The sequence below is a fragment of the Neovison vison genome, chromosome 13 (assembly GCF_020171115.1).
Source record: "Neovison vison isolate M4711 chromosome 13, ASM_NN_V1, whole genome shotgun sequence".
NCBI classification, from domain to species: Eukaryota; Metazoa; Chordata; class Mammalia; order Carnivora; family Mustelidae; genus Neogale; species Neogale vison.
This window is the reverse complement of record NC_058103.1, coordinates 105,385,026-105,411,041: the sequence shown is the minus strand read 5'-3', so window position 1 is coordinate 105,411,041 and position 26,016 is coordinate 105,385,026. Positions and strand designations below refer to the sequence as shown.

At 37.3% G+C, this 26,016-nt stretch overlaps 1 protein-coding gene across 6 annotated transcripts in view; it reads left to right on the top strand.

Annotated features, from left to right (window-relative positions):
- The window catches only part of HERC1 (HECT and RLD domain containing E3 ubiquitin protein ligase family member 1), a 144,221-nt gene that overhangs the window by 61,512 nt on the left and 56,693 nt on the right, over nucleotides 1-26,016 (top strand). For 4 of the 6 annotated variants that reach the window (XM_044230732.1, XM_044230731.1, XM_044230734.1 and 1 more), the window contains exons 26-37: nucleotides 2,579-2,794; nucleotides 3,442-3,562; nucleotides 3,792-4,029; nucleotides 4,186-4,379; nucleotides 8,078-8,233; nucleotides 10,376-10,482; nucleotides 11,013-11,123; nucleotides 14,147-14,320; nucleotides 19,068-19,307; nucleotides 19,673-19,756; nucleotides 21,713-22,233; nucleotides 24,151-24,926. In XM_044230732.1, coding sequence (XP_044086667.1) covers nucleotides 2,579-2,794; nucleotides 3,442-3,562; nucleotides 3,792-4,029; nucleotides 4,186-4,379; nucleotides 8,078-8,233; nucleotides 10,376-10,482; nucleotides 11,013-11,123; nucleotides 14,147-14,320; nucleotides 19,068-19,307; nucleotides 19,673-19,756; nucleotides 21,713-22,233; nucleotides 24,151-24,926 — 2,938 coding nt within the window. The remainder of the gene's footprint in view (nucleotides 1-2,578; nucleotides 2,795-3,441; nucleotides 3,563-3,791; nucleotides 4,030-4,185; nucleotides 4,380-8,077; nucleotides 8,234-10,375; nucleotides 10,483-11,012; nucleotides 11,124-14,146; nucleotides 14,321-19,067; nucleotides 19,308-19,672; nucleotides 19,757-21,712; nucleotides 22,234-24,150; nucleotides 24,927-26,016) is intronic. The other 2 variants (XM_044230730.1, XM_044230733.1) reach the window with 2 other exon arrangements.

Genomic DNA, 26,016 nt, shown 5'->3' with positions numbered 1-26,016 from the left:
AAAATAGTGTATGAATGTTGGTAATCATTGCTTGCTGCTTTTCTACTTGATATTAATGTTTGGGAGACACAAAGTTACTTTTGTAGTTTGTAAGAGCTTTTCTCTATTTTAGCAATGTTTGATAAATAATCTAAACGTGTACTAGGAAATGAAACGTATCTCCAGTATATTAATATAAAGTTAAGCATCTTTTCTTTTTCTATAAATGGCATATTTGTTATTTTCTTTTTCTATAAATGGCATATTTGTTATTAAATTATTTTGAAAAATATAAATAAATAAGAAGGGGTAGATTAGAACCCTTAAATAATGACGAATGCTAAAATTAGTGAGCAAAACTTCGAGGAGACATAAGATGTCTTCATAACCTCAAAGTATCTCCCTCAAAATATTAATTATTCTGGTTTTAACATATATACAAATTCCTTTTTTTTTATTTTTTAGATTTTATTTATTTGAGAGTGGGCGGACATGAGCATGGGGGAAGGGCAAAGGGAGAGGGAGAAGTAGACTTCCTGCTGAGCAGGGAGCCAGATATGGGGTTCCATCCCAGGACCCTGAGATCATGACCTGAGCCACCCAGAAACCCTTGAACACAAATTCTTTAATACCCTTCCTTCTAGGAGGTAAAGCTTAATTCCTCCTTTTTCTCTGGGTAAGCTGGACTTAGGAGCTCACGGCTTACAGAGTATAAAAAGGGGAAAAAATAAATTAATTTTACATTGTGGAAACCTGGCAGACATAATGTTAGCCAAGTGATCAAGAGTAACATCATCAGTAATAAGTTATGGTGCTACATCATACATCTCTGAAAATAGTGTGATGAGGACTTTTGGTATTTTCCCCCAAATCCATAACTCTAGTCCAGTCATGAGAAAACACTGGGCAAACCCAAACTGAGAGATATTCTATAAAATACATGAACAGCTCCTCCAAAAGAAAGATGAAAACTGTCACAGACTAAAGGAGACTAGAAACATGACAGTTAAATGCAACAAGCTTTCTGGCATTAGATCTTGGAACAGAAGAGGGACATTATGGGAAAACTGGTGAAATCCAAATAAAGTCCATGGCTTAATTATAGTGTTGTACCAGTGTTCATTTCATAGTTTTAATAAGTGTACCATAGTTACCTAAGATGATAACATTAGCAAAAGGTAGGGGGATGGCATACAGGATACAGGCATACATATGTATCATCTTTCAACTCTTCTGTACATTATTAGGTGTACACTTACTTTAAAATAAAAATTTTATTATAAAAAATGAGTAGGCTGATTGGCCAAAGTTGTGGGTCTTGTCTTCCTAGGGAATATAGAGCCCAATGTTCAGGAGAATCACAGAGAAACCTTTCAGAAATATTTTTTCTAATTCTCGAATTAAACAGTATTCATTCTGTACTACTTTATTATAAGTGAAAGAAGCAATAATCATAGCACCTTACGGTTTTGAAACCTTCACATATTTATTCTCATGAGCATCAAAATAGCTATGTGAGTAGGTTAAAGTACTACAGTATTAACCTCTTTTTTTTTTTAATAAAGATTTTATTTATATGACAGAGACAGTGAGAGAGGGAACACAAGCTGGGGGACTGGGAGAGGGAGAAGTAGGCTCCCCATTGAGCAGGGAGCCTTCTCAATTCCAGGACTCAATTCCAGGACTCTGGGATCATGACCTGAACTGAAGGCAGATGGTTAACTACTGACACCCAGGTGCCCCAGTGTTAGCCTCTTTTTTTTTTTTTTTCTTCAATTTATTTATTTTCAGAAAAACAGTATTCATTATTTTTTTCACCACACCTAGTGCTCCATGCAATCCATGCCCTCTATAATACCCACCACCTGGTACCCCAACCCCCCCCCCCGCCACTTCAAACCCCTCAGATTGTTTTTCAGAGTCCATAGTCTCTCATGGTTCACCTCCCCTTCCAATTTACCCAAATTCCCTTCTCCTCTCTAACGCCCCTTGTCCTCCATGCTATTTGTTATGCTCCACAAATAAGTGAAACCATATGATAATTGACTCTCTCTGCTTGACTTATTTCACTCAGCATAATCTCTTCCAGTCCCGTCCATGTTGCTACAAAAGTTGGGTATTCATCCTTTCTGATGGAGGCATAATACTCCATAGTGTATATGGACCACATCTTCCTTATCCATTCATCCGTTGAAGGGCATCTTGGTTCTTTCCACAGTTTGGTGGCCATGGCCATTGCTGCTATAAACATCGGAGTGTTAGCCTCTTTTGACACATGAAGAAACAGATTCAGGAAGTTAAATGACTTTTCCAAGGTCAACAGAGTAAAGAGTCTGGCCTTGAAATTAGGTCTCTTATACCCAAATTTATTTTCCCCATTGTCCTGTGTAGCCTCTTATACTGAAGTATGCTTAGTAGAATTTTTAGAAATAGTTTGATTTTAAAAAGTCTTAATAATAAAATAAATGTTTAATAGAATGGCTTTCTAAGAACTGTCAGAGCTTTCTCTGTGCTAAATAATATATTATCTGTGTTGGAATTCCTTTATGTTTCAGTTCAGTGAAGGACTCTAAAATATATTTATTTTACTTTTCTCAAGCTTCGTTTAGAAGCACTTCACCAGATCCTCGTTCTGTTGTCTGGGATGGAGGAAAAAGGTAGCATCTCTCTGCCAGGAAGCAGATCAAGCTCAGGCTTCCAGTCATCCACACTGCTCACGTCTGTGAGGCTACAGTTTTTAGCAGGTTGTTTTGGTTTAGGCACTGTGGGACATGCAGGAGCCAAAGGAGAGAGTGGCCGATTGCATCACTATCAGGTGGGTGATGGATCTGTTGTGTGAGGATGACACCTTGCAGACATTCAGATTACATATATATTTTCTTTAACAAAATCAGTTTAATAATGCTAAATGTTCTGGTGTTTAAGATTGAGGTTTAAAAGTATAAAGATTTTTAAATGATTCTTAAAGACACCTCATTTGTTTTAGTTTCCTGAGTTGTAATAGTTGTATATTTGGGATCAGGTGGGCCATTTTTACTGTTGTTCTTTTAGATTCTTTGCTGGCTCAATTTTCTTAACCCTTAGTCAAATTGGGTAGAGATAGTTCTAATTTGGGATAGGGATTAGTGTTTGCGAGGATGGATTTCAAGAATTTACATTTACACTTGATCACTTTACCTAGTTTCTCTGATGGCTTCAAGAAATTTTCTTAAGTTTTGTCTCTATGTCTTCCATATTTGAGAAGAAAATTGCTTTGTGGGAAAGGAGAAAGATTATATAGAATCAAGAATTGTCAAGCATTTAAATATAAGCTTATTATAAAACTTTTATATACTGAAATATGTGGAATAATTAAAAATCACCATAGGGCTTTATCATAGAGTGGGATAAAATGCTATTATTTTTATTTGGGTAGGTGTTATTGTTACTAATAGAAAAAGTAAATTTTTATATATAATTCAGGATGGGATCAGAGCAGCTAAAAGAAATATTCAGATTGAAATCCAGGTGGCCGTGCATAAGATTTATCAACAATTGTCTGCTACCCTAGAGAGAGCTCTGCAAGCAAACAAGCATCACATTGGTGAGTAACTGGTCTGGGAAATGTAAGATGCAAGTTATGTTTGATGCTAGGTACTTTAGGTATTCTGTATCTTGTTTTAACATTAGTAGGTCAATTTACAGGTGGAGAATAAATATTTGAAAATGTAATAGTGTTCCACATTACTCTTTATATTTTGGAATATGATTATTTTAGTAAATGCTTTGCTTACTTCAAAGAAAATTCTCTGTTGTCTTTCTGTCTTTTCTAGAAGCCCAGCAACGTCTCCTGTTGGTTACAGTTTTTGCCCTGAGTGTTCACTATCAACCAGTGGATGTTTCTTTGGCAATTTCCACCGGTCTGCTGAATGTATTGTCGCAGTTATGTGGCACAGACACCATGCTGGGACAGCCTCTGCAATTGTTGCCAAAGACGGGTGTTTCCCAGCTTAGCACAGCTTTAAAAGTGGCTAGTACAAGATTGCTCCAGATTCTGGCCATCACTACAGGGTGAGCATTATTAGATGTCTTGGTGGGAGCTATATAGGACCTAGTCTTTTCACATTTTAGTAATTTCCATTTCCCCCAATCTCCTTTATATGTTTGAGCACAAACAATTGCCCAGCTGTGTTATTACCACTGTTCTTTTCCTGTTACTTCATGTAGGACTTATGCTGATAAACTGAGCCCCAAAGTAGTTCAGTCCTTGTTGGACCTACTTTGTAGTCAGTTGAAGAATTTGTTATCCCAAGCTGGTGTACTACTTATGGCCTCTTTTGGAGAAGGGGAAGGAGAAGAGGGTGAAGAAGAAGGAAAAAAAGTTGAATCCAGTGGAGAAACTGAAAAGAAGGACTTCAGAGGTATCATAAACTCTTTTCTGTGTCATCATTCACAAGCATTTATTGAGTCCTTTTTGTGTAAATATCATTAGAATCTAGACTTCTTTCTGTTGTGAGATGTGAAGGAATTTTTTTGAAAGAATTTTTATTCATTCATTTATAACCCCCTTTTCTCTCCAAATATGTATGATTTAAATGAGCTTCTGACAGACCTTCTCTCCTTAGAGTCTGTTAACCTTGATGCAGTGACCATACTGCTTCCTCTTTAGATTCAACTTCTCTTTGGCTGTCCTGGGTCTGGAATGTAGAGGTTCCAGGTGACTGATTCTCCCAGGTTATGTTTTCTTAGCATTTGATCTTGATAGTGTATCTTTAATCATAGTCTTGGCTTAAGTGTTCCCCCAGGACCAAGGTTTTCATATTTGGGAAGTAGGTTAGAATTAGAGTAGCTGAACTTCTTGCTAGGCTGTTATATTTCCTGGTCACTTGTTATTTTTAAATGTTATATATTTCATTGCTATAATATGACTATCTGATCATACCTTTAAAAAACTGTAGTGAACATTGTAAAACAGCAGAAATGCTGCCTTTGTCTGCTACATAATTAAGGAATAAAAGTTTAAAATTGGTCATTTATTTTAAATGTTTTTACAAAACTACCATGTCTTACTATCAAAATAAACTCTGGGAGCCCTTAAAATCCTCTCTGTTAAAATCCTTTAATAATAATAAAATTAGATGAATTAATATTAAAATAATATTGTGGATAGAGGAAATATCCTGTGGATACAAAAATGATAAAACATTGTCTCTGCTCTCGGGAATCTTCTAGGATAACGAGAGAGGCAGACATGCCAACAAATAGTAACAGTGTAATATAAGAGTCTCAGAAGAAAGAGCTAAATTTCTTAAGTCAGAGTCTAGGAGGATGTCCGAGTCTGATTAAGGACCAGTTTTTGGTTTCAGAGGCTACACCTGTGGCAGATTCCTTCTTCCTCTTTACAGAGAGAGGCTCACAAGGGGTAAAATAAACATAAGCTTTTAATGCCACCTCCTGTTTTCCTGAGATCCAGCGAGGAATACAAGGTGGTTAAGGTAATAGTTTCTCACCATTCTCTACTGAATACCATACATATGGACAGCAAGGAGGACATAATAGTGTTACTTCTCAACCTTTAGGTCCCCAGGAAAACTGGGCCCTTCCATATCCAGTAAAGAAAGAAAGAGTTCGGAGCGCCTGGGTGGCTCAGTGGTTTGGGGCCTCTGCCTTGGGCCCGGGTCGTGATCCCATCCGGCATCGGGCTCTCTCCTCAGCGGGGAGCCTGCTTCCTCCTCTCTCTCTGCCTGCCTCTCTGCCTACTTGTGATCTCTGTCAAATAAATAAATAAAATCTTTAAAAAAAAAGAAAGAAAGAAAGAAAAAAAAGAAAGAAAAGAAAGAGTTCTTCTGTGAATGAATCTCGGCAGGTGTAACAGTAGGCTGAATCCACACCCATTCCTCTCAGGTCATCCTGGAGAGAATGCTGCTGTCCTCTCTCTATTCGTGGGGATGGCTGGGAGGGAGACTGATTCTGGTCACACATAGTGGCCACCTTTTAATAACCCCACAAACCATCTAAAATACTTTACCAAAAATAAGGTGTACCTTTCATTTCAAACATCGTATTGACACTGAAACAAACTGAATCACCACGGTATATCACCCAGCTTTATATTATATAATTATTATAATTAATATACAATTATATAATATATAATATAAACATCTGTATTATATATAAATATATTAAATAAATATACAAACATATAAATATATTAAATATATTTATATATTTAATATATACAACATATTATATTATATTAAATATAATATATTCATTTTATATAATATATAAATATATTTTTAATATATTTATATATATAAATATATTTTAAATATATGAAAACATATATTTAAATATTTATATATAATTAAATAAATATATTTAAATATATATAAATAAAAATATATATTTATATATATTTAAATATATTATAAACACATATAATTATATATAAATAAATATTATATAATTATATAATTATGATTATATAATTGAAGGTCTCCAGACTTCAGTTAATTTAATTAATTTAGTGTCTTGTTACAGAGGTACTTGCTAGGAGTGAGGTTGGGGTGTAGAATGGAGGGCTTATTGAAGAGGTTTTCCCAAGGATCTCTACCCAGAGAGAAGTTCACATCGAAGAGGTAGCTTTTTAAACTGGATTTTGGAGGAATGTATACAAACAGGTTGGAGTGATATGTGGGTATTTAGGGAAGGCTAATAATTTTATATTCTTCAAATTGATATAAAAATATTTGCTTCTTAGCTTTTAAGCAAAGAAGAGTTAGAGTACAAGGTAGAGAAAGTGTAGCAAAGGAGTACAATGGTCTCCAATTGTTGCCAGCATTCTAGTTCTGTCATAGACATGTACACCCATCTTCACAGAACAGAAGTTCTCCAGCAATGACGAGATGTCTGTGAAGATAGATTCTGGTCATCTAAGTGTGGCCCATGGTGCGAGGGTCTCCCTCTAAAGTGCTTCGTCTTGTGTGTTTCTTAATTTGACATGCCAGGATCTCCCTGAAAGGAGTGTATACCTTCCTCAAATAGTTAGGATTTTGTATGTTTTTGTGCCCCTTAGAGATTGACATTCTGGGCAACTGCCTCACTGGCATCCTTCTTCCCCTTGACTGCTGAGTGGGACTTTGCCAGGCGGAGAGGGTATGAAAGGTGCTGGATGATGATAGAACATGGTGCATTACAGGAAGAGCAGATAGTTCCCTGGCCTCAAAATGCACAGGGTGGAGGGAAACTGTGAGGGGGTACGAGAGAGAATCTGGTACTAATGTTGCTGGAAAAACTGGGAAGATTGGTTAGGGCATGTTTGTATGAAAGCTGTTTATATACATGGAGTTAGTGCTCAGTCAGATCAGACTCAGGCCTAGAGATTTGTTTCTTTGTAGAATCTGAAAGCACAAAGTGTTTTTTAGAGATGTGATTCTTAATTTGATTGGGCTGGGAGAAATAGTGGACTTTTTGAAAATGTGATCCAAGTTGTTAACTTTTACTAATCAGGTACACAATTTTCATGCAACTTTAAGGGGGTTCACAGACAAGTTCCTTCAGATTCTAGTTGGTAAAACTCTAGACTTGCATAGAGAACTGTTGTTTTTCAGAATAACAGTTTTAAAAAATGTGCAAAACCAAATACACATACTTTGTTCTAGCAACCTCACTATTGTACACAAATGTAAGAAATGTTTTAAGCTTGGCATTATTTTCTGACCTTTCCTCATTCTGTCCTTTTAAGTTTTAAAAATTCAACAGCAGGGCGCCTGGGTGTCTCAGTCGGTTTAGCCTCTGCCTTCAGCTGAGGTCGTCATCCCAGTGTCCTGGGATTAAGACCCCTGTCAGGGCTCCCTGCTCAGTGGGGAGCCTGGTTCTTCCCTTCCCTGTGCTGCTCCCCCTGCTTGTGCTTTCTCTTACTCTCTCTCTCTCCTGCTCTCTGTCAAATAGATAAATAAAATCTTAAAAAAAATAAAATAAATAAAAATTCAGCAGCTAATTGACAAATTTTAAGTTAAGTTTGGGCTTCCTGCATTTAATGTAAGTTACTTGATATAAGACATTTTTCTTTTGATTTTTGGTTGTAATATAATCTTGTCTCTTCCCTCTTCAGCTGCTCTTAGGAAACAACATGCAGCCGAACTGCACCTGGGGGATTTTTTAGTTTTTCTTCGCAGAGTTGTATCTTCAAAAGCAATTCAATCAAAAATGGCTTCCCCAAAATGGACAGAAGTGCTTCTAAATATAGCATCTCAGAAGTGTTCTTCAGGTATATGACCTTTGCCTTGTATTAGAGTATTTTTATACATTACATGTATTTTATTCAGAGAGTGCCGGACTTGAACAACATTGAATAATTAACCTTGATTTCACAACTTTTATTTTCTGAATACTTACTTGATCAAAAGAAAAATGTAATTTCAGAAGTAAAAATTGATAGGAATTTTTTAAAAATTTAATTTAATTTTTTTTCAGTGTTCCAAAATTCATTGTGCACCACACCAGTGCTCCATGCAGTTCATGCCCTCCTTAATACCCACCACCGGGCTCAAAACCCTCGCCCCCAAACCCTTAGTTTGTTTCTCAGAGTCCACAGTCTCTCATGGTTTGTCTCCCCCTCCCAATTTCCCCCAACTCACTTCTCTCCATCTCCCAATGTCCTCCATGTTATTCTTTATGCTCCACAAGTAAGTGAAACCATATGATAATTGACTCTCTGCTTGACTTATCTCACTTACTTCACTCAGCATAATCTCCTCCAGTCCCATCCATGTTGATACAAAAATTGGGTATTCATCCTTTCTGATGGAGGCGTAATACTCCATTATATAAATGAACTATATCTTCTTTATCCATTCATCCATTTTAATAGAAAGTAGCACCAGACTAGATTATGGATTTAACCTAAAGAACTTGATGCTATTTGCTTGGCTTATCATAATAAAAATAAGCAGAGAATATCCTATTAAAATGATAATTTAGCACAGGTTTTGACATCACTTCTTGATTATCAAAATGCAGATCTCATTTGTTCACTCATAATATGATTTCTGTTGTCTTGATTATAACTTGTGATTGTGTGCTGTCTTTGAAAGTTCTGTGTAATAAGCTTACTTCCCAGTTCTTAGCCTAAACATCTAGTCTGCTTGCATAGATTATTGTCCTTCCTTCCCTAGTCTTTTTTTTAATTATGGTAAAATACACATAAAATTTACAGTGATAAAATAAGATATAAAAATTTACAGTTTTAACTATTTAAGCATATAGTTAAATGATATTTAGTACATTCATAGTGTTATTCAACCATCCATATGTTCCATTTCCAGAATTTTTTCATGAAACCCCGGTCTTTCTTAAATGTGCCTAAACATCATTTAATCTTCTGTGGTACATGTTATTTTATATGTATGCATTCTCAATATACTTTGCTAGTTTTTCTTAACTAGTATAATTTAGAACAGCTTCCCCCCCCTCATTTAATAAGGTGAGGCTTTTACTGATTAACGTCTTAGAGCATGAAGAAAAAAATGGAGATAGTCATTTATTTTTAACTGTTTTTGTTGTGGTAGAAGGTATTAAAAAAAAAAAACCGTCATTATTCTGCCTCTACCTTTACTTACTTTAGAAAAGTACGAACTGCTTACTTCCCATTAATCCTAACAATTTCTGGGAGGCAGTCAGGGCATGGATGGAGAAGAAGCCAAGAAAGGGTATGATAAGCCTGAGCGTTGGAGATTAACAGATCTGTTTTAAGTTCTACCTCTGCTGAGCTGTGGTCCCCTTATTTCACTTCTCTCAGCCTTGTTTACCTTATCAGTAAAACAGGGGTTTGTGAAGATCAACAGAGTTAATGTGTATGAAATGTATAACATAGTACCTGGCACAGTAGTTACTATAGTGCTACTCCCTTTATATATACACATAACTCCCCCACCCCAACCCCCACCCACGGGTGCTCTGTCTCTCTTACTCTAAAAAAATAAATCTTAAAAAAAAATAAAGGGGTGATTGGATGGCACAGTTGGTTAAGTGTCCCATTCTTGGTTTTGGCTCAGGTCATGATCTCAGGGTTGTGAGGTTGAGCCCCCCTGTTGGGCTCCACACTTAGTCTGCTTAAGACTGTTCCTTTCCTTCTCTCTTTGCTCCTTGACGCACGTGCCACCTCTCTCTCTCTCTCCCTCTCTCTCTAATAAGTAAATCTTATATATGCATAAAAACTTGAGATATCAACATGAATAGTCATGTACATTGGGAATGGGATGAGTCCAGAATTCTTGTGATAATAGGTTGAAGTGTAGTCCATTCCAACCATAGATGCTTATGAGCCTCAGATATTTTTATTCAAGAGGTTCATTTACATTTTGAATGTAAGTCACGCTGATAATAAGAATATGTTTTTTCCCCCTCCCAGGTATTCCTCTAGTTGGTAACCTAAGAACGAGGCTCCTTGCACTTCACGTCCTTGAGGCTGTGTTACCAGCTTGTGAATCTGGTGTAGAAGATGATCAAATGGCTCAGGTTCCTATTCTTTAAAGCTATTAGAAGATATTTTCACATCTGTAACATAATTCACCCAAAATCTGAATTATAGTCTCTCCAGTGGTAAATGTGTCATTTACTCAGTAGCAAAACTTCAGCTTCTGAGATTGCTTTATTATTTCATTTCCAAGCGAGGAGAAAGAAATTAAGCTTATGGGTGTGAGGAGTAGGGATATAGTGAATATTTGGAAGGTCAGAAAGAAAAGAAAATCTGTGGAATTTCTTAGTAGGTTTGAGCTCTAGAGAGAGAGAGAAGTGTGTGAGGTTGTGTGGCCTTACCAGAGGTCCATATAATGAGGAAACATGAGGGTGATGGAACCCACTAGGAAGTGGGTTAATGGCCTTCCTAAAAAAGGATGTTTAAGTTACAACCACCCAGAGTAGCTTGGACATTAGTGTAATCAAATTTCACATTTGACTTAATATTACAGTTACATGACTTATTTTTTCTAAAATTACTTAAAATCACCTTTTACAAATTATATCATTCTTTTTTCTTCAATAAATAGGTTGTTGAACGCCTCTTTTCCCTTCTCTCAGACTGTATGTGGGAGACACCCATTGCTCAGGCCAAACATGCTATTCAGATAAAGGAAAAAGAACAAGAAATAAAGTCACAGGTAAGTGATTCTTCCAAAAAGGTATTTTTAGACAGCACAAGTGACTGTCCTGTCTCCTGTTTCTGGACTCCACCTGCTCTGAGGGACTTCGTTCTATCAGTTATTCCATATTCTCTCTGCACCGTCTCCTTCTCCACTGGTTCCTTCTTCTCAACTTATAAACATTTCTCTTTCCTGCCCTCCCCTAAGTCCTTTTTTTACCCATCTTCTCACTTGTCCTTCATTGCTAAGCTTCTCAGAAGAGTAATTATATACATATTTATAAACCACTCCTTAGTTCTCATTACTTCTTCAATTGGATTGTTGATCTTCCATCAGAGCACTGAAATTAAATGACAAAAGTAAGTGCTAATTGCTAAATGTAGGATGCAGTTTTTTGTCCATATCTTACTTGATCTCAGGAAACCCTAGCCTTCTGTTGTTTTCAAAATACTGGCTTCTCTTACATCTCCATTCCTCTGCCAATCCTTGGTTTCCTCTAGAGGCATTTCTTCTTTGGTGCCACGTTTTCCTTCTCTCCATCCCAAACTCTGTTGCTTTTAAGGGTTCTAGTCTTACATTTTTCAGTATTTTGGAATTTACCTGGAACCATTTTACCTATATGCAGTACCTTCTAAACTTAAATGCCAATCCAAGTGTCTCCCCATCAAACTTTTTTACTTTTCTCCCTGTCCCATTTTTTAATTGGTGGCACCACCATTCACGTAGCATTCCAAACCTGTATTCTTGGGAATTCTGACTCTCCTAATGTCACCCCATCTATGTAGTCAGTAGGCCTCATTGATTTTAATTCCTAAATCATTCTTAAATTCATTTATGTAGCTACTTTAATCTTTCTCTTGGTTTTCATGAGTCCACACTTTGTGTGTTTTTTCTTCTATCTCAGTACAATGGTTTTTTTCTCATTCTCTGTTATTGGTTCTTCCTCTTCTGTTTAAGTGTTGGAATATCCCAAGGCTTGGTTCCAAGACCCCTTCTTTTTTCAACCATCATCCCTGTTCTCTTTCCTTTACCCAACAAAACCTTACCCAGACCCATATACTGTTGCTTCCCAAATTTTTAATTCCATTTCTAACATTTTCCTGGAATTCTAGACTTACATACTCACCTTCTACTTGCCTTACCACATGTCTAGTAGGCATCTCCTATTTAATAGCATTTTTAGTTATCACATCCTGTTCCTTCCCCAGCTTTACTATCTTCCTCATTAGTGACTTGACTAAAAAGCCTAGGAGTCATCATTGATTCTTCTCTATCACCACTTTCCATCCCCCATTTTCTACATTCATACAATCTCCAAGTCCTGTTGTTTCTTCTGTAAAATAGAACTTGAATTTGCCACCTTCTCAGTTCCTCTGCCATCAGCCTGTTCCAAGCCACTGTTGTCTCTGGTGTGGACTATGCAAAAGTCTCCTAAATGATCTTTCTTTTTTCAGTGTTAATTCCCTGTAGTCCTTTCTCTGAGTGGGATTCAGAGTGATCTTTTAAATTGTAAATCATATCATGTTGGTCCCATGCTTAAAACCCTCCAATGGTTTCTCATCATTTTGGGGATAAAGTCTAGAACTACTTGGTCTCCGCTTTGCTCACTATGCTTAGAACAACTTGCCTTCTTCCTGTTTCTTGAGCACACTGAGTTTCTTACTTCTTTCATGCCAGTTTCTACCCAGAAGACTTCCCTTCAGATAGGTTTTTCAGACATCAACTTCTTAGTATTCAGGTTTTAACTTATTTTAATGACTTCTTCAGAGTGCCCTTTCCTGATCCTTAATCTAGAGTTAGTTGTCACATACTCTGTTACATCATTTGCTTTAATTTGGACATAGCACATACCTGATTTTTTTTTTTGTTAATGTATCTTCTGTTTCTACCTTCTAAAATAAAATTTCTGGATAGTTCTATCTACATATATATGTTTTTATTATTAGTATATATATTTTTATGAATATATAATATATATACTTTATATATGTATATATAAATGTTTATATATACATATATAAAAGTTCTGGGGACACCTGGGTGGCTCAGTGGGTTAGGCCTCTGCCTTCAGCTCAGGTCATGATCTCAGGGTCCTGGGATTGATCCCCACATCGGGCTCTCTGCTTAGCAGGGAGCCTGCTTCCCCCTCTCTCTCTGCCTGCTTCTGATCTCTGTCTGTCAAATAAATAAATAAAATTAATAAAAAAAAAAGTTCTGTGAGAGCAGAGACGTTATATATCTAATATACTGTTGAACATTTAGGACCTGGTAGAGTGTCTGGTACATAGTTGATGCTTAATGAATACTCATGAACGAATAATAAATTGAAGTCCTCACTGTTTTTTACCTGAACTCTTGCAGTAATCATCCAGTCGATCTCTCAGCCTTTATCCCGTATACCCCTGGTAAAACAATGTTTATAAAACACTGATCTGATTAGAGGTCCTCTATATAAATTTGTGTAAGCATTCCCTATTTTCTGTAATGTTCAAACTTTAAATGGCATTCAGGGCCTTCCATGATTTTGTTCCTTTTTCTCTTTCTATCCTCCTTTTCTGCCAGTCTCATCCTCCATACATTCCCTCTGCTTGCAATTACTATAAATCACTGAACTCTGTTGTACCTCCCTGCCTTGGCACAATGCTGTACATACTGCCCTAAATGCCTTTCTTTTCTTTGATCCAGCTGCTGAATGCCTTCTTATTATTTACAACTCAGCTCAGAAGTCATCCTCTTTTGAATACTTTCCTTATCCTTCCTGTGCATGTTTAGACACTTACACCTTTATGTTTCTGCTATACTGGTCATGTAACTTCTGTTATTCTCTCACAAAAGTGGTATTATTTATTTCTCTGGCCCCTAATTGGACTGTAAGCTTTATGCAGAGACCATGCTGTATTTATCATTATGTTCCCATTGCCTGCACAGTACCTGGTACATTAATAAGTATTTGTGGACTCAAACTAAGGAGTCTTTGAATGTGTATTAACTGAGATCTGGATTATCCCAAAGTACTGACCAAGGTTCCTTTTTGGTGGAAGCAGGGAGAGTTGGAGGAAGAAGATGAGAATCTTCCTATACAAGAAGTATCATTTGACCCAGAGAAAGCTCAGTGTTGCCTAGTGGAGAATGGACAGATTTTAACTCACGGCAGTGGAGGTAAAGGGTATGGATTGGCATCAACTGGAGTAACTTCTGGATGTTATCAGTGGAAGGTATGGAGAATTCTAAGTAGTTTTTAACATTTTGTCTTTTGGTCATTTTTCCCCCAGGTTCTTATAAAATAATGTATCAAAAACTTTTAAAAAATCATATGTAGGGGCACTTGGTTGTCTCAGTCAGTAAAGCATTTGACTCTTGCTCTCAGGGTCATGAGTTCAAGCCCCCTGTTGGGCGTGGAGCCCACTTTAAAAAAAATACACTGTAGTAATGATAGTTTTATCATTATATAAGATGTTAACATAAATGGAACTGAATGAACATATACAAGAACTCAATTATTTTTGTAACTCTCCTGTAAATTCTTCTCAAGTTATCTCAAAAATTTTCTAACTGAACAGAAGAAATTATGATAATCCCTTTTATGAGGGAGTCACAGAGATCATACTCAGCCATGAAAATACAGTAGTCTGTGTGATGTTTCTGCTTAGGAAAGCCCATAAGAGACTCAGTGCCCAAGATTTTTATATGGGTCCTGGTCACATACCCTCTGCCTGATACACACAAATTTTAGATTCCCAGAGGGAAAGGAAGCGTTTATACTAAAAGATATTGTTGTACAATTTTACTGTAAAGAGATTATGGCCAAGAGCCAAGGGGATGGACTGTGCCAAAAAGGAATTAATACAGCAATTATAGCCAGTTAGCTCCAATTTCGATGGTTCCATCAAAGAACAAGCCCTTTCCTAGGGGCATCCACAAGTGACCCAGACAGTCCAGCCAGAATCTATGATGTTTTCAGAGTTTGTGGTCCCACAGAAGAGTCCTAAATCTGCAACAGTCCCAGAATTTGAGCTTTGTTCTTTGGACCAGTACCTTAGAAAGGCCTGCTTGCAATGTTGGTCCCTGGCTGAAATTTGGAACTAGACTGGTAAACAGTTTCCTTCACCATTAGAAACTTTCCCTAACTGATAAGGGTTGCTCATTGTGCATAGACTGTTTTATACAACAATATCATTTAGCATAAACACCTCCTTTCCCTTTGAGAATCTAAAATTTTTCTAAAGGTTTAAAAACCTCAATTCTATCTTAATGATTTTTCTAGTGAGGAGCCTAGAAAAGATCAGTCTCTTTCTGGAAGAACTTCTTTTAATAAAAGGCTTTACTAACATGTGTATATCAAAAGAAAGATGAGATTGTAGAGTCAAACTATCAGTCTGTTACTGCAAACTGCAAGTAATCCAAAAAGCTGAACATAAGCCAACACCAGTGTGATGTCCCCAAGAAGAGGGCGAAGGTCCAGTCGATTAAAGGTGGATGGCAAAGTCGTACTCCCTGTGGTATGCCTTCCTCCAACTACAGCTTTCAGCAGGAATCACAAGTTAGAGTAGTGAAATCAGTTTCTGTGTCAGAAATACAGAGCTAGTCAGCTCAAATTTTGATGGTTCCATCAAAGAACAAGCCGTTTCCTAGAGGCATCTGCAAGTGACCCAGACAGTCCAGCCAGAATCTATGATGTTTTCAGAGTTTGTGGCCTCACAGAGGAGTCCTAAATCTGTGACAGTCCCAGAATTTGAGTTTTGTTCTTTGGGCCAGTTCCTACTTTTGAATTGAGCACAGCTCATGTTGGGTTGAAATAGCCCATGGCAGACAGTATTGCATTTCGGCTTAGAGTCAGGTCCGGGCAATAAAAATCTGTAAATTTGGAATTCTAAAAAGCTAACAAGTTTTTTTTGGCAGCATTGAAGCCTAGAAATTGTCAGACCAAACTGCTGTGTTTCAAGTCCAGGTTACAAGCAAGGCTTTTCTAAAAGGCTCTTCTTGGCCTTGTCAGTCTTCAAGTCCAAATTTAGCCAGTCAGAAATATGCACTTTGGGTTAGAAAAGCATTAGCCTCTGAGAGTCAGACATCATATTTTACTGATGAACTCAATGGCAATTGAAAACTACTTTTTAAAACTCTGAAAATATATCTGTGAATCTCTGGAGATTATCTAATCACTCTTCATATGTTGTCTCCCTTTTTTCTGAGGCTCCATTAAGCAAAAATCATATAAAAAATCATCAGTTATTGAAACTTATTTTGTTTCTGATACTCAAAAGAGTTTAAATTTACCAATTGGTGGCAAAAAACAAGGAAGTTGTGTCTCCCTAACAATTTTTCCTTTCTAGCTTTCACTGATCAGGATGATCCCTTAGCATTTATGAAGTTATAAGCATATAACATTTTACATCAAATTTTATCATACATCTAGATGCAGAACCATAAAATAAAGTTGTTTTATTTTTAATTTAAAATTTTAACCAACTGAGCCACCCAGTTTATTTATTTATTTTTTAAAAGATTTTATTTATTTTATTTGACAGATAGAGATCACAAGTAGGCAGAGAGGCAGGCAGAGAAAGAGGGAGGAGGAAGCAGGCTCCCCGCAGAGCAGAGAGCCTGATGCGGGCCTTGATCCCAGGACCCTGGGATCATGACCCGAGCCGAAGCCAGAGGCCTTAAGCCACTGAGCCACCCAGGCGCCCCAATTTAAAAATTTTAAATGTAAAACTTTTTCCTATCAGATGTCAAATTTTCTCAAATTCTTAGCAGTAAATTTAGGGTAATTCGATGGGTCAAGGGCACTGCTACAGCAGTGGAAGTATCTAGTCTAAAGAAAATAACTGGAGAGGTGTTTTTGTTTTCTTTCTTTCTCTGTTTCCTTTCCTTTCCTTTCTCTTTCCTCTTTCCCCTTTCCCCTTTCATTTCCCTTCCCATCCCTTTTTCACTTTCCCTTCTCTTCCTTTCCTCCTTCCTCCTCTCCTCTCCCCTCCTTTCCTCTCCCCTTCCTTCCACTCCTTTCCCCTTCCCCGTTCTTCTTCCTCCTCCCCTTCTTCTTTTTCTTTTTCTTTTCTCTCTTCTCTTCTCTTCTCTTCAGCTTCATTCCAGCTCTGGGAACTGATTTAACTTCTTTCCTCTTGGAGGAAAGACCCAACACACTTCTAATATTTTTGGTCTACCCTCAATTCACCTTCAGGGAAATTTGAACTCTTTGCCCTCCCCCTCAGAGGAGAAACAATTACAAATTAATTTTTATTCTTTGGCCTATCCAAAGCCCATTTACAGGGGCCCATTATTTTCCCTCCCTTAAGAGAGAACATCACAAATTTTACCCTGACTGCTTTTTTTTTCCCCCCTCACTTTAACAAGGCCAAAAGCAGTCATGGGAGCCAGTGAGCTAACTCTTTTATAGTTTATAGTTGGATCTCTTATTTTTGAGTTCCGTAGGTAATTTTATCTCTCCAAACAGATAGTAATTCACCTGCTGTTTCATAACACATGTAACTCCATAGCCACCAGACTCCAGAGTTTTGTTTTTTCCTACTTCTCTCCTGATCTCTCTCTTTTCTCCAAATATTGCTGTAACTATATTTTAATGAGTAAGTTCTAATGACTCTTCTTGTTGCCACCACTGTGTCAAGAGTCCCCAAAATCACCCCTATATTCAAAGATTTGGTGAAAGAACTCCTACGACTCAGCATATAGTTGTACTTACGACTAAGATTTATTGTAACCATCCACTAAGGACTCAAAGCTGGATGAAAGAGGAAAAGACAAAGGTGGAATCTGGAGGAATCCATGTGCATGCTTTTTATGTTCTCTCTGTCCCATGAGGGCTCACATGGAATATGCTCTTTCCTGGCAACAAAGAACAGCAGCATGTGTGCAGTGTGTTAGGGTAGCCCATTAGAGACTTCACACCTGAGGTTTTTACCAGGGGCTCATCATGAATGTGTGCTCTGCCTCACATGTATCAAAATTCCAGACTGCTCAGCATAAACCGCATTGTTCAAACACTTTATGCCTGATGAGAGCTACCCTTATCACTTAGGGAAAGTTTTGTATCAGTGTAGGAAACTATTTACCAGTTGAATTCCCAGAGACTAGCCAAGGGCCAGTGTTACAAGCAGGGCTTTTTAAAGGTAGGAGCTTCGGGGCGCCTGGGTGGCTCGGTGGGTTAAAGCCTCTGCCTTCGGCTCAGGTCACGATCCCAGGGTCCTGGGATCAAGCCCCACATGGGGTTCTCTGCTCAGCGGGGAGCCTGCTTCCTCCTCTCTCTCTGCCTCTCTGCCTTCTTGTGATCTCTGTCAGATAAATAAATAAAGTTAAAAAAAAAAAGTTGCTGATATTTATAAAGGTAGGAGCCTCGGGGCACCTGGGTAGCTCAGTTGGTTAAGCATCTGACTCTTGATTTTGGCTCAGGTCATGATCATAGGGTTGTGAGATCAAGCCCCATGTTGGGTTCCATACTGGGTGTGGAGTCTGCTTAAGATTCTTTCTCTAACTTTCTCTACCTTTCCCTCTGCCCCTCCCCACCCTACTCTCCCTGTCCAAAGAAAAAAAGGAGGGGGCACTTTCAGGCCTGCTATATTAACTCTTCTCTGCACGGAAATATGCATAAAAGAGTAGTTAGAAAATTTGAATGTAAAGAACTGAAGCTTTCCATTAATGATTTTCTGGACTTGTCATACTTCTTCAGCTTCATAATTGAAATATAAGCTAAAATTATTTAAATAAGTACTCAAATGTTACTCTAAATGTTCTACAGGTAAAAATTTAATTTCTGCCTAAATTGTTATAAAATGATGAAACTTTGATTTGTATGTATTTTCACTTAGGCTGGAAATAAATTTACCATATTCCCATAAATGCATCAGTGTTGTTTATGAGCATATTCCCTAGTATTGGTTTATGCAGTTAATACTATATAAACAGGTTTTTTTGATATTAGTGATCATTACCACTTTCATTTTATTTTAGTTTTACATTGTGAAGGAAAACAGAGGTAATGAAGGCACATGTGTTGGAGTTTCTCGCTGGCCAGTACATGACTTTAACCACCGTACTACCTCGGATATGTGGCTCTACCGGGCCTACAGTGGCAACCTTTATCACAATGGAGAACAGACTCTGACATTATCCAGCTTTACTCAAGGAGATTTCATTACTTGTGTGCTGGACATGGAAGCCAGGACCATTTCCTTTGGGAAAAATGGAGAGGTACTGAAACTCATTCACAAGCTATATATGTTTTCTTGTTTTTATTTATATTCAACTCAATTATTTAAGTGCTGGTTACCCAGGTTATAAATTACCCACTCTTCTCTGCTTTTACTCTGTTACCTTTTGGTTCTTTCACCAAACAACAGAAAGATGATAAAATCCTAGTTAAGATTTTTGAAGCAGATGATGAACAAATCAGGATCATTTGTTACTTGTGGGATTTTCTTGGTTAGCAGTGTTATTTGAGATTTGTTCTTGTAAATTGTGTTGTGTCTCATAAAAGCTTTCAATCTTAATGTGATTGGATGTTGTACATTAAAAAAAAATTCTTATTTCTTTTTATCATTTCTGCTACTCTGTAGGAACCCAAATTAGCTTTTGAAGATGTGGATGCAGCAGAGTTGTACCCATGTGTAATGTTCTATAGTAGCAACCCAGGGGAAAAGGTAATGAAATCTCATACCTTTATACTTAAGTGTAAAGAATATTTGTTTTTTTTTTTTTTATTAGTAATTGTTAGGATCTGATAGAGTTTATAAATAGAATATGCTGTTTCTGCTACCTGCTATTTCTACAAATTACCTGCTCAGGTAATTTGCTCTCCTGGAAAGATAGGTTACTTTTAGAAAGTACCTTTATTTTTCATTAAGGCACTGTTTGATATCTGGCAATTTGAATGTAATAATTCCTTTCAGTTATAGGAATTATAGGAAACAGTTTAGGTATAATATGGTTCACTGGTAGTTGTGCATATAGGAGATCTAGAAATCATCTTGAATGTAATCAGATACCATTAGCTGAATAATAGGAGTTCTAGTTGTGATGGGGAACCTGAGGTTCATTCAGCTGAGGGGGTCCTTACACCTTATAGATGGTGTAAATTTGAACCCTAAACCTTCAGGAGGACAGTATTAAAGAGATACCCTCTCACTAAAAACTTTTTTGTTCTCCTCTTCTAACACCCAGGCAGAGACTGATTTCTCTGTGGTCTCCCACAGAGAAATGTGCTGATGGGTGGATTTGTTTTCTACTGTCCTTTCATTTGAGGATGTAGTATAGCCTAGCTCTCATCTCCAGAATTTCTAGTTATTTTGTAGTAGAAAGTTTTCACACTGTCATATTTCTATAATGAAAGTGCTGGACTTGATCAGTCCTAACCATGACCAAAGTCACCTTTTATTGTATGGTTTTAAATATGCTTTAAGAATTGCCAGGAAAGGGGCACCTGGGTGGCTCAGTGGGTTAAAGCCTCTTCCTTCTGCTCAGGTCATGATCTCAGTGTCCTGGAATCGAGCCCTGCATTGGGCTCTCTGCTCATCAGGCACCCTGTTTCCCCCTCCCTCTCTCTCTGCCTGCCTCTCTGCCTACTTGTGATCTCTGTCTGTCCAATAAATAGATAAAATCTTTTAAAAAAAATTGCCAAGAAAAAAAACAGTTGCCAAGATGGTATAATTTTAAGCTAGCCATTCGTGAGAAAGGGAAACTGCCTCTTGAGCAAGTAATAAACAAAACTGGAGATGAAATGAATAGACAACCCAGTACCTGCAGTCTTCCCTTTCCCCAGTGACATTCTCGCAGCCCAAACTAGGCTCTGCGGTGTTCTACTCAAAGTGATGGCCTGTTGCTCCCCAACATCTCTGAACCTTAAAGGAGTTAATTCAGCCTTGGACTATATATCAATCAATTTATTCTGCCCAGAAGCCTTTTCTGTTAAGTTTCACAGTCTCTGGTAAAAACAATATTAATGGTAATTAACATCTTTTTGAACACTTTACTGTGTACCTGGCACTGTAGTAATAAGCACTTTGTGTACATAGTCTCATTTAATCTTTAAAATAATCATAAAAGACAGATATTGCGATTTTTTTTCAGATGAAAGAGCTGAGGTTTAGTGAGATTAAATAATTTCCCAAGATTATGCAGAGTTAAGATTTGAACCAAAGTCTTGCTCTTTTTTCAACCACAGGGTCTTATTTGAAATGTGTAGATTGGAAATATCCCAATTATCTAGACTTATTCTTTTATCTTCATGCCCATTGAGCAGTATAAGATGGGCTCAGGACTTGTCTTAAGGATGAGAGTGAATAGGCTTTTTTGGCGGGGGGCAGTAAATGGAATCAGTCTCATAGAGCTTGGTCTAAACCCATCTTCTGGGTGGCCACAATAGCTCTGATATAGGCTGTAGGAGGAAGTTTAAATGACAGAGTATCTTGTTTGAGAGGACCATACTAACTTAATAAATTTTTAATATTTGCTCACTCCGTATCAACAGCCTATGGTATAATAAACATGTATTAGACCAAACGCGAGTTCAAATGGGATTACATGTGCTAGAATTTATAGTGACTTATAGTTTAGGAGAACTATTAATATCAAACATTTGCTGGTATTTTTCCTTCTAGGTGAAAATTTGTGATATGCAAATGCGTGGCACACCACGAGACTTACTTCCAGGAGACCCTATTTGTAGTCCAGTAGCAGCAGTGCTGGCGGAGGCCACTATTCAGCTTATCCGTATCCTTCACCGAACAGACCGTTGGACTTACTGCATTAACAAAAAAATGATGGAAAGGCTGCATAAAATTAAGATATGTATTAAAGAGTCAGGTCAGAAGCTAAAGAAAAGCCGCTCGGTGCAAAGCCGAGAGGAAAATGAAATGAGAGAGGAGAAGGAGAGCAAAGAGGAAGAGAAAGGTAAACATAATAGACATGGCCTTGCTGACCTCTCAGAGCCGCAGCTGAGGACCCTTTGCATAGAGGTGTGGCCTGTGCTGGCAGTGATAGGAGGAGTTGATGCTGGTCTTAGAGTTGGAGGTCGGTGTGTTCACAAGCAAACTGGGCGCCATGCCACGCTGCTGGGAGTGGTCAAAGAGGGCAGCACGTCTGCCAAGGTCCAATGGGATGAAGCAGAAATTACCATCAGGTATGATCTGTTGAGTTACACTTTTAGCAAACAAGTATTTAATGATGAAATGGGCCATTGCCTATGGACAGTGAGTAACTATGTATTTTAGGTGAGCTGCCAGTTTTTCAAATATTTTTTTCACACAGCTGGGTATGAGTACTGTGATTTCATAAAAGAATATATCTCAAACCCATGTTACTTGGAATATTAGTGGTTTATAAGATACATGGGTTTTTTTTGTGAAGAAATGGTAAGCTCACTAATTTAGGTTTAACTGGGATCTGTCTTTCTATTTTTCATTTGGCTGCTTGCATTTTGATCATTTCCATTATACACTGGGATAGAAAAAAGCCAGCCAGCAGATATGTCAATTATATTTTGTGTAGGTGGGCTTTGAATGTAGGCAGGAACATTTGAGTGACTAAAATTAAGTTTGGATTAGCTATGGTATTAAGTACTCTTGCTTTTTTTTTTTTTTTTAAAGCACATATTCCTGTCCCCTCAGAGTACAATATTTTGGGTAGATAGGGAAATTACATTTATTTGACACACTGTATACTTAAAAGCATTTAGATGTGTTTGCAATCACATAGGATTTGTGTGAAATAGAAACTTTATTTTTCAAAAGAAATATGTCAAGTTTCTTCATTAATAAGGGGACTCACTTATCTAATGAATTCTACATAATTGCATTATTTGAAAATAATGATTTATTAATAATAATATGTAACTATTCATTATACTACCTAAAGTGATTGTTCTATAGTTTTAATATGACATGGGACAATATCTAAAACAGTGATTCTCAAGTATTAGTTGCAGGCAGTACTTTTTTAGAATCTAACAATAGCTGTAGATTCTCTCAGCTGAAAACTAACACATACATAAGGTTTATACACAGTTTCACCCTATACTTACATTCGCCTACTCTACCAAGGTAAGAAACCAGTGAAAACTTTACAATGTTACATGAGTATCTACCTTTTCTTTTATTCTTCACCTTGTTTCAGAAAGAATTTATTATGTCTTAAGAAAGTGCAAATACAGTCATGAGTATCTACCTTTTCTTTTATTCTTCACCTTGTTTCAGAAAGAATTTATTATGTCTTAAGAAAGTGCAAATACAGTAAAGCGAAATAAATAAAGCAAATAAGGAAATGAGGAAAAGGGAAAATAAGATTAAGATGGTTAAGCTAGAAGCAAGATTTAGGTTAATATGACAAATTTATGCCACCAGACGTTAGGTATTTGCCCGAGCTCTTACATTTTGTGTATTTGTAGTATTTTTTTAAACTTCAGTAAATTCTTGTCAAGTATCAGGAAATACGTGATCATATTTTTGCTTAAGCTACAAATTGGGAGCATTAATTGAAGACTACAAGGTAATTTTAAAAATGAAAACAAAGTCTTAGAACCTCTTGAGTAGACTATAGGCATTACTCACATAATAAGCGAAATCTGTTATACAGACTTTTCAAATAGCTTGTATCAGGAATAGGCAAACTATATCTGGCCCACCTCTTGTTTTTGTAAATAATGTTACACAGCCACACCCATTCATTTAGGTATTCAATGGCTGCTTTCACACTATGATGGCAGGGTTGAAAAGTTGCCTTGAAGACTGGGTGGCCTGCAAGGTCTAAAATATTTACTGTTTGACTCTTTAGAAATTCTGCTAATTTCTACATTATAGTATAGTGAATATTATGATTTGAAAATACATGCACATCTCATTGCTTTTGCATTTATCATCACATCTCCCTATTTTTTCATGAAAGACTCATTTTTTTCTCTGTAATGATTTCTCTAGTTTGTGTAAATTATTCTTTGTACTGTGTACATGATGCATCTTATTTTGTTTACATTATTTTCTGTACCTTCCTCCTGTCTATCCCTCACTTGCTTCTTCCTGTGTCATTCTGATCTTTATTAAAGCTTCCCAACTTTTTGGTCGCCTAGTGATACTCCATTGTATAATCTGGAACCCTGTGAACCACTGCCTTTTGATGTGGCGCGATTCCGAGGCCTGACGGCTTCTGTGTTGCTGGACCTCACGTATCTGACTGGTATTCATGAAGACACGGGCAAACAGAGCACCAAGCGACATGAAAAGAAACACCGACATGAGTCTGAGGAGAAAGGGGATGTTGAGCAGAAAACCGAGAGTGAATCTGCTTTAGATATGCGAGCTGGCTTAACATCTGATGATGTCAAAAGTCAGGGTACCACAGCCTCCAAATCAGACAACGAAATAGCTTCATTTTCTTTAGATCCAACACTGCCAAATGTGGAACCCCAACATCAGATAACAGAAGGAAAAAGGAAAAATCACGAACACATATCCAAAAACCATGACATAGCCCAGTCGGAAATCCGAGCAGTCCAGCTGTCCTATCTCTACCTCGGTGCTATGAAATCACTTAGTGCTCTTCTTGGCTGTAGTAAATATGCTGAGCTGTTGCTGATACCAAAAGTTCTGGCTGAAAATGGTCATAACTCAGACTGTGCAAGCTCTCCAGTTGTTCATGAAGATGTGGAGATGCGCGCAGCCTTGCAGTTCTTGATGCGACACATGGTGAAGCGAGCAGTCATGCGGTCGCCCATCAAGAGAGCATTGGGATTAGCTGATCTGGAGCGAGCTCAAGCCATGATCTATAAATTAGTGGTCCATGGGCTCTTGGAAGACCAGTTTGGGGGCAAAATTAAACAAGGTATGTTATCTGGTTTTTTTTTTTTTTTTCCCTTTTGTGTTGTTGGAATTGTTTACAATGTCAGATATGATATATTCCATCAGTGATTTATAAAAAACTTTTTGGCCAAAGCAGTTTTCACATTGTTTTTCTTTTGCAAGATAAACAGTTCTTTTTTGTATCCTTTATATTAATGATTATCTGTCTACTTGTAATTTTCTATCTTAAACCTACACAATCACAGAATTTAATTATGATTATTACATTTTGTAAAACTTAAGCCACAAAAGGTACACAAATATTTATTGATCTGATTTGAAATATATACTATTCCGATAACTTTCCCAGAGACATTTAGAGGTACTACTTTTATAGATTCTGTATTGTAGGAAAAAAAAACCCTTATTTTATCTTTCATCTTCACCTTTGGGGCGAATATGAATTCTGAGATAAAAATTAGATATATTCAGTAAATGTTTATTGAGTGTCTGTCTATATGTGCCAGGTACTTTTCTTGGTTCTGGGGAGCCAGCACCAAAGTCCCTTGCCTTCATGAAACTTAAGTTCTTTTTTTCTTTCTTCCCTTCCTCTTCCTCCTTCCTTCCCTTTTCCCTTACTCCCTTTCTTCCTTTCATTGCTTAGACAGTAAATAGGCAGAGAAAAGTGCATGTTGTATATGAATAGGCATATTAAGATCATGATTATGAAGGTATGTGGCCATTTGGCAACCCTAATAGAATTAGTTATCTTTGTGGCAACTGCTGTCTTGTCTTTTTTTTCTTTAAGACCTTATTTTAGAGAGAGAAAGAACAAGTGGAGGGGGAGCCAGAAGGCAGAAGGAGAGGGGAAGCAGACTCCCTGCTGAGCACAGAGCGAGTGGCAAGGCTTGATCTCATGACCCCAAGATCATAACCCTGAGCCTAAATCAAGAATTGGGCACTTAAATGACTGAGCCACCCAGGTGCCCCACTGCTATCTTGATATTAGGTTTACTTGTAAGCTCCCTTTCAGATAGGGAAAAAAAATTATACTTTGTAAGCTCTTAGATGTTTTAACTAATTTTTTAAGCTCCTGTTTAGAGCATGAGGTTTCTGTCTAGATTTGTATTATA